General features: G+C 34.5%; 1 protein-coding gene across 1 annotated transcript; it reads left to right on the top strand.

Moving 5' to 3' along the window:
- The first annotated feature begins 6,187 nt into the window (after positions 1-6,187).
- Positions 6,188-8,265, top strand: LOC131148225 (uncharacterized). The gene is made up of 3 exons (XM_058097952.1): positions 6,188-6,352; positions 6,646-7,066; positions 8,096-8,265. The coding sequence occupies exons 1-3, from the start codon at positions 6,188-6,190 to the stop codon at positions 8,263-8,265; spliced, it is 756 nt and encodes a 251-aa protein (XP_057953935.1).
- The last annotated feature ends 1,142 nt before the right edge of the window (positions 8,266-9,407 follow it).

Genomic DNA, 9,407 nt, shown 5'->3' with positions numbered 1-9,407 from the left:
GAAAATTTGTTAAATTTCTCCCAAAATAATCAAAGTCATATACCATATTTGTGAGAATGATTATAGTGTGCTAAATGTTAAAACATTTTTTAAAAGATGAGTGAAGTTTAAATGAATTTTAAACTTCATCTCTAAATTTGCTTTTGCATATGCTAAATGAAAATTCTATCAAAAATGGACTCATTTGCATTATCTGATTATTATAGTTGTTTTTTAGTACTAAAGAAATCATGTAAACTATTACCAACTTCTCATTCTATTTTTTCATAGAACTATATTCTGATATGGATTATGGGATGCATAAACACATTACATTATTTAATGCTGATTATATGAAGATCTTGTGCACTCATAAAATTCATTAATTACTGGTTGGATTATTGTGAACTGTTTAGTATAAATACCCAAGTTTTAAACATATATCTATGGAAAATGTCCTATTTATAGAAGAGATACTACCAAAATTTCTCAAAATTGATTAAACTTAGCTATTTCAAATAGTATTATTATTTTTTAACTTTGTACGAATGTTTGATTATTTTTCTATCAAATCATTGATACTTATAGTACGTATATGGTCAAAAATCGTTTACTAAATTTTTTTCTTTATAATTCTTAATTTTTCAGGTTTGTGGTTGTCACAACATTAACATGATGTCAAGCACTACAGTCGGATGCAGCTTTTTATTTTTTTTGTATTTTTTTTGTTATCTGAACATATGAGATTCATGTATAAAACATTTGAAATTTGTATAATGTATTTGTATTTGATTTTAAATTATATTTTTTAATAATTTATGAATCTTTTTAATAATTATGGTTTAATGTTATCTATGCGAAAATGTAATTACAAATTTTCACAAGAATTGATGATTAAAAAAAATATTAATTTTAAATTATGAGTGACAGTTTGAAAACCCTCACTAATAATTGTCTATAAATATTGGTGAATGATCAAAACCATCACTAATACTATACTATTAGTGACGATTTCAGGATTCATCACTAATAGTAGAGTATTAGTGACGGTTTTGAGATTCGTCACTAATACCCTACTATTAGTGACGAATTTGTGTCGAGCCAATATAAAATTTATAGTGACGGTATTGGGGTTTTAGTGATTGTTATAATCCGTCACTAATACTATATTATTAGTGACGGTTTTAAAATTCATCACTAATAATTAGTAGTAACGGCAGATATACAAACTAATTTAAAATCGTCACTAATAGTTATAAATTCGTCACTAATACTATTAGTGACGGTTTTATGATTATTAGTGATGGTTTTGATCCTTCACTAATAACCTTATTTTTTGTAGTGAGTGAGGGAATTCTCTAATGTATTTCCGGAGGACTTATTTGGGTTGCCTTCCGATTGTGAGGTTGAGTTTGCTATCGACCTACTTCCAGGAACGACACCAATCTCTAAGGCTCCATACAAAATGGCTCCAGCAGAATTGAAAGAATTGAAGAAGCAATTACAAGAGTTTCTGGATAAAGGATTCATCAGACCCAGTGTGTCACCATGGGGAGCACCGGTTCTATTTATTAAAAAGAAATACGGGTTGATGAGAATGTGTATTGATTACCAGAAAATAAATAAGGTGACAATTAAGAACAAGTACCCATTATCTCGTATAGATGACTTGTTTGACCAACTTCAGGGAACAAAAGTATTCTCCAAGATCGGTCTCCGATTAGGGTACCATCAGGTGAAAGTCAAGTCAGAGGATGTTCCAAAGACTGCATTCTGAACTAGATATGGTCACTATGAATTCTTAGTTATGTCATTCGGACTAACCAATGCTCCTACTGCATTTATAGACCTTATGAATAGGGTTTTTTAGGAATATCTGAATCAATCTATGATGGCATTTATTGATGATATTTTGATTTATTCAAAGAGTCTCGAGGAGCATGAAAACCATTTTAAGGTTAGTACTCCAGGTGCTAAGAGAAAAGAAGCTTTATGCCAAATTTAAGAAATGTGAGTTCTGACTAGAAAGAGTTGCATTCTTAGGACATGTGATATCCAAAGATAGTATTTTTGTGGAACCAAGTAAAATAGAGGCAGTAGTGGATTAGGAAAGACCAAAGAATGAGATTAGGAGTTTCTTAGGTTTGGCAAGATATTATTGCCAATTCGTGGAAGTGTTTTCTAAATTATCAGGTCCTTTAATGAAGTTGACAAGAAAGAAGGTGAAGTATAAGTGAATTGATGAATGTGAGCAAAGCTTCTAAGAATTAAAGCAACGACTCATCACTGCTCCAGTATGGACAATTCTTTCAGGGGACGGTGGTTTTGTGATTTACAGTGATGCATATCAGAAAAGGCTTGGGTGCAATTTAATGCAACAAGGGAAGTCATTGCATATGCTTCCCAATAACTTAAGGAGTATGAGAAGAATTATCCTACGTACGATTTGGAACTAACAGCTATGGTATTTGCATTGAAGATCTGAAGACACTACCTGTATGGTGAAAGGTGTGAGATTTTCACAGACTATAAAAGTCTCAAGTACTTCTTCACACAAAAAGAATTGAACATGAGACAAAGGAGATGGTTAGAATTGATCAAGGACTATGATTGAATCATCAACTACCACCCGGGGAAAACTAATGTGGTAGCAGATGCGTTAAGCCGAAAGTCATTAAATGCATCAGTCTCAGCAGTGGTAACCCAACATCAAATCATGATGGATCTAGAAAAATTTGGTGTGGAAATAGTGGAGGGAAATAATCAGGCTTTCATTACTAACCTGGTAATCCAACTGACCTTACTGGAAAAGATTAAGGCTGCATAGATGAAAGATACAAAGTTGGTGAAGATTATAGGTAAGGTACAAAGTGGACTGAGGGCGGACTTTAACATCTCAAATGACAAGGTTTTGAGGTTTCAAACCATATTCTGTGTACCCAATGATGGAGAGATTAAAAGAACAATTCTAGAAGAAGCTCATCGCTCTCTTTATACAGTGCATCTAGAAAGCACCAAGATGCATCAGGATTTTTGAAAACTTTTCTGGTGGAACAACATGAAAAGAGAAATTGTCAGATTCATAGAGTAATGTCTTACGTGTCAGCAGGTGAAGGCTGAACATCAGAGACTAGCAGGGCCACTACAACCACTTCACATTCCTGAGTGGAAATGGGAACACATTTTTTATAGATTTTGTGACAAGGTTACCACCAGCACTTCATGGGCAAAACACCATTTGGGTATGTGAATTTTGGTGTTATCCCAAGAGAGGGGGTGAATTGGGTATTTTTAAAATCAAGTCCTTCAAGTTCTAATTTTGAAAACTATCAATTACAAACTTGCAAGCTACTTAACAACTAACTCAATGTTTCACGATTAATCAATTTAACGTGTGTCTTTATCAAGCATACAATTTTACCCAATTACTCATAAACATACCAAATTTTCAATACATACACAATAAGAAGATAATTTAAATGCAAGAAGAAATTAAAAAGAGTTAAGGGAAGAGAGATGCAAACTTGATTTTTACGAGGTTTGGCCTACCCCAACCTATGTCCTCGCCTTGAGCAACCCACTCAAGGATTCCACTAAAAATTTGCTCCTTTAACTGGGACGGAGGTTCCCTTAGAATTCGCTACTTACACAAGGCGTAGCTTCCTCCTCAACCCCAGTTCACAGCACGAATCATGAATACAAGATAATGAATAAAATTTTTGCAATAACTCAAAATGCTTCTAACTAAGCTAGTGAATACAACATAAATCCTAGCACATAATCATATGATAAAACATGAAGCTCAATGATTGGGTAAGATGTTTTCAATGATATTTGTGTATCAAAAAATATATGATCTTTGTATATAGATATAAATATGATAAAATGTCTTTAAAGATCTGAACACAAGTCAATATTTTTCAACAGGATTTCTCATGGTTATGTATTTTAGAATCCTTAGGATTTTCTTATCAAAAGTTTTTGCAATAATATAGTAAGATGAAATCTTTGTGTAAAATATAAACTTGAATGTCTACAAAGATTCAAACTTTAGCAAAAGCCTTTCTCAAATAAACTTTTCAAGTACTAAAACAAGGATTTTTCTTCTTAATAAAGATATTAGATATAAGGGTTTGAGAGATGAAAAACCTTTGATATAAATATTGAATCCACAAATAAATCTCTTATTTATCAAACCTCAATCACCAAGGATTGCTTGCAAGATGTGTAGATGAAATCCCTTTGAAAAGCTGAGATGATTTGCCCAACGAATATGAATGCAGTAGAGTGTTGGCAAAATCTTTGGAATGGAGGCACACTTAGCACAAGATAACAAGATTAGTCTCTCTAAAGTGTTTATTCTTATGTCTCTAGGGTTTAGGGTATGTTTAAATAGTATTCTCGCTATTAGATTAAATCTTGGCCATTGGATCATTTAAAAATAAAGGTTTTCGTACGTATTTGCGTTGAGGTCATTCTGAGCCGCAACCTTTGTCAACTAATGGGTACGTTCGTCAACCAGTGTACAACACTCGTTCGTCAACGAGACTATGAGTTCGTAGATGAGAGCACTGTATGAACTTTTTGGGCTCTCAATATATTTTTTCAACGAGAAAACATTGTTCATCGCCAAGTGGCCTTTATGCATTTGTCAACGAGGCCTCTACAATTTGCCTTTAAAAATTCTTTCAACCTAGAACTAATGTAAATGAATCTTTCATGAAATGCATGAGTCCTAAGGTCAGTCTAGTGAATGTTTGAGTTTCAAATTATATCATATGACATATATAAAGACATTCAATTCTAAATACCCATTCCCATTGAAAATCTTGAACTTGAAGCTTTCTTCTTCATCTTTTTATTCCTCTAGTTCCATGGATTGAGCCAAGTGATATGTACTTTAGGTTTCTCGTAGCTTCCATACAAGTTTACCGATCGTGCATTCTAAATCATGATCCTATTCAAAAACTCAATCGCACAAGTTAAATACCAAGTGATTTGTCATTATCGAAACAGGATTGGACTCATAAAGTCAACAATCTCCCCCTTTTTGATGATGACAAACATACGAGAATAAATAACATCTAAAATTTTTTTCGTTAGCTTTGTCTATGGTTTTCATACAATTGTGAATAGAAGACCACTATGGCACTCCATATGTGTCTTTGGGAATAAATATCCTGGACCCAGGATGCTAATTGGAGATTTCAACAGTGTGTTACTGCCAAATGAAAAATCCAATGGAAAACTTGTAACTGCATATGAAACAAAAGATATAAGGCAATGCTTTTTGAATGTGGACTATGTGACATGAATTCCTCTGGCTGCTTTCTCACTTGATCAAATGGCACTACATGGTCCAAGCTTTCTTATGGAGAATGAATTAGGGAAGAGACCCTTTAAATACTTTAACAAGTGGGGTCAGCATCCTAGCTTCCAAGAGGTTGTGAAGGAATCTTGGAGAAAAGATGTCCACGGGTATAGAATGTATAATCTAGTCATGAAGTTGAAAGCTCTAAAGATGCCCCTTAGAAATTTAAATTCTGTTCATTTTGCCCACATCTCAAACAAAGCATAAATTGCTTCTTCAGAATTGAAGTTGGCCCAACAATCCTTGCATGATGATCCTGAAAATCGTGATCTACAAAAAGAGGTCAGGTTGAAGAGAGAAGAAGCAATCAGACTAGAGAAGGCTAACAAGTGCTTTGTTTCTCAACAAGTCAAAAATGACTATCTAAATACGAGTGATAGGAACTCTAAATTCTTTTATGCCCTGCTGAAAAGAAACAATACCAGAAAACATAATGCAAAATTGAAGAAAGAGAATGGGGAATTTACAGATTCTCTGTCTCAGGTGGCTTCAGAATTTGTGAAATTCTATGAAGGTCTTCTGGGAACTGAGTATGAACGTTCACAACTTGAAAATGAAATTATAGCTAGAGGCCTTGTCCTGAATAATGACCAGTCCATTCAAATGATAAGGAAGGTGTCAAAAGAGGAGATTAAACAAGCCCTATTCAGTATAGGAGATGGAAAATCCCTTGGACCTGATGGATATACAGCCAGCTTTTTCAAAATAGCTTGAGGCACCATAGGAAAGGAGTTCTGTGAGGCTGTTAAAAAGTTTTTTGAAAGAGGTAAGACGTTGAAACAAATTAATCACACAACCCTGGTGGTAATTTCTAAATCCCAGCACTTTAACTCAGTGATGGATTTCAGACCCATTTCATGTTGTAATGTTGTATACAAAGTAATTGCTAAGATTTTAGCAAACAGAATCAGCCCAATACTTGAAGATATTGTTAATGTTTCCCAGTCAGCTTTTGTGAAACAGAGATATATGGTTGAAAACATCTATTTAGTGCAAGAATTGGTAAGAAAGTATGCCAGAATAAGGATCTCCCCAAGATGTATGATGAAGATTGATCTGAAAAAATCTTATGACTCTATATCATGGAAATTCCTTAATGACATACTAGTTAAACTATAATTCCCAAATAAAATGGTGAAATGGGTGATGAAGTGTGTGACAACCACGACATACTCTCTTTCCTTAAATGGTAGCTTACATGGATTTTTCAAAGGTAAGAGAGGGTTGAGACAAGGGGACTCTTTATCTCCTTTTTTTTTGTTCTATGTCTTGAGTACTTATCAAGAATTATGAAGGGTCTGAATGATGGTAAAAGCTTCAATTTTCACCCCGGATGTGGAGAGCTGAAAATCACACATCTTGCATTCGCAGATGATCTCATCCTATTTTCCAGAGGTGATTATGGTTCAGTTAAGAAACTGGTGGATGGCCTGAATAGTTTTTCTAAGTGTTCAGGGCTGAAGGCTAATCCTCTGAAGTCAACCCTATATTTAGCAGGGCTGAGTTCCTTTGATCTTGAAAATATTAAAGACCTCACTGGCTTTCAGGAAGGTTTCTTTCCATTCAAATACCTGGAGATTCCATTGGCATCCACAAGGCTCAATGTGACACATTATGCCCTTTTGGTTTCCAGAATTGGTAACACCATTGACTCATGGCCAATTAAAACTCTGTCGTATGCTGGGAAACTGGAGCTGATTAATTCAGTAGTGCAAGGCATGGAGTGTTTCTGGCTCTCTATCTTCCCTATCCCAATGGCAGTGTTTAAGCAAATTATCAGATTGTGCAGAGTTTTCTTATGGGGCAATAGAGCCAAACCCTTGGTGTCTTAGAAAGATATTTGTCTTCCTAAGACTGAAGGTGGCCTTGGTGTATTCGATATGAAGACCTAGAATAGGGCACTGCTTGCAAAAACTCTTCGGAACATTCATAAAAAGAAGGATACGCTATGGTCAAAATGGATAAATCAAATATACCTCAGGAATGGCAGCATTTGGGAGGCCATCGCAATATATGAGGAGTCCTCATTGTTCAAGAAAATTGTTGAGATTAAAAACCTATTGATTCAGAATTCTGGAAGCCCTGAAAATACACAACATCTATTAAACCAATGGACACAAGCCCCATTGTTCCACTGTGTATGGAAAAATGGAGGAACTCCAAAGCACTCTTTCATCCTTTGGTTGAGTGCTAAGAACAAACTATTGACAAATAACAAACTTTTTGGAGCAAACAGAGATGGGGTATGTGCTCTATGTAAAATAGAAAAAGAATCTGAGGCACACCTTTTCTTCAAATGCAAGGTTGCCAAAGAAGTCTGGGAAACTATAAAAATATGGACTAGATGCACTAGATCCATAAGTACTATAAAAGCTGCACTAAAATGGTTAAAATAAGAAGCTAATGGGAAGGGAGCACAATCAATGGCTAAGAGGGTTGGCCTTGCTGCAATTTTCTACTGCATCTGGCATTTCAGAAACAAAGGTAAATTTGAAAATGTTGATACTCCGATAGAAGCCATTATCAAACTTATCCAGACTCAAGTACTTAGAGTCTTGTATAAAAAATTACCAAATCTGATACTATATGGAAATGGTTCTCCCCTGGTGTTGGATTGATACAGTTGATTGTAGCAGAGGTTGGATTTCTGGGTGGCCTCAGAGTGGAGTTTCTATCTTGTGCTAGGACAGTTTTATAATCTGGGTTCAATCTATTGCTGGTCTCAGGTTTAACCATTGCACACAGGCTGGAGTTACTACAGTTTTGATTCTGTTGTTCTAATAAGATTCTGTTGGATCAGTTTTGAAGCAATATCACTGCTGCAGTTATCTGGATTTGGTCAGTCTCAGCTTGGATGGCTTCAGTTTCAGTTTTGTTGGCAGTTTTGGCTGAAGTGTTGTTCTTTGTTGGAGTGACTCCAGAAAAATATAAGTGTGATGGCTCTTTAGTCTATTTCCAGTTATCAACTATGGTTGGTTTCAGACTAAACTCCTTTGGATGTTGTAACTCCGTTTGAAGCAACAACTCAGATGCAACTTATTGGTTGCCCTGAGTTTTGGAAAGGACTCTTCATGGATCTCTAAAGCAACAATTTTGGAATCCTAGGTTAGCCAATATTGTAAATGTACTTTTTCTATTTACATTTATTATGTTGCTATTACTGTTGGATGGTATGGTAGATGGGCTATGATTTAGCTTCTTGACTATAGTGTTATGCAATATAACTGGGACTGAGCATGTGTCCCCTCTGGGTATGCCCAGAGTATGCTTGTACGTACATATTTGATTAATATACATTTACTTTTACTGATAAAAAAAAAAAAGATAATGCATAATTTAGAATTTAGTAATATAGCAATATAATTTATACACAATGAAGTTTATACACATTGTAGAATATGCAATCTTTTTTCTAGTACAACTTCTCCATATAATTCTTCCCCTTTATTTCGTTCTCCCTTTTTTATTTCCAAAGAGAAAAAATATTCTATGTTTCAAAATTGTACTGCAGAATATATTTCCTTGTGTCACTCAATTTTCTTCTTCCCCTTTCTAAGGTTTATCTGTGTTGTTGAATTAAATTTCAATGTGAACATACAGAATACTTCAATTTACATAAACATGGATAAGCAAATCAATTCATTGAAGTCCAAAAGTTTATGTGAGCATCAACATGTGTCATGTATCCATAAAAATTTAACATGCAATAACCATTCTTTAAGTTTAACACCAAATGTAAAAAAAAAAAAAAAAAAATTGCCAAATGTGAAAATTTATACCAAATGTGAAATGTGAATTCTAATTTAAGTTGCTCCCCCTTAATTATGTAGTCTAATATAACTCTAGGCAACTTCTCGACTAAGCATCAGTCCTAATCCATGGCTAATTTGGATAAACCTATCCTTTGGAAGTGGTTTCGTGAATATGTCTGCCCATTGTTCATCTGTGCATACAAACTTAAGTGTCACATCTCCTTTTTGCACATGGTCATGAAGAAAATGATGTTTAATTTCTATGTGTTTAGTTCGTGAATGTGATATAGGATTCCTTGAGACGT

This window comes from Malania oleifera, chromosome 2 (assembly GCF_029873635.1).
Source record: "Malania oleifera isolate guangnan ecotype guangnan chromosome 2, ASM2987363v1, whole genome shotgun sequence".
In the NCBI taxonomy this organism is placed as follows: domain Eukaryota; kingdom Viridiplantae; phylum Streptophyta; class Magnoliopsida; order Santalales; family Ximeniaceae; genus Malania; species Malania oleifera.
The sequence above is the reverse complement of the archived record's forward strand: the minus strand, read 5'-3'. Positions and strand labels throughout refer to the sequence as shown.

Bases quoted from the DNA above. Each gene is read 5' to 3' on its own strand.
- LOC131148225 (XM_058097952.1), top strand. From the start codon at position 6,188: ATGGATTTCAGACCCATTTCATGTTGTAATGTTGTATACAAAGTAATT. The intron at 6,353-6,645 runs GTAAGAAAGTAT...AGAATTATGAAG, and splicing joins TCTATTTAGTGCAAGAATTG to GGTCTGAATGATGGTAAAAG. The intron at 7,067-8,095 runs GCATGGAGTGTT...CATTGCACACAG, and splicing joins GATTAATTCAGTAGTGCAAG to GCTGGAGTTACTACAGTTTT.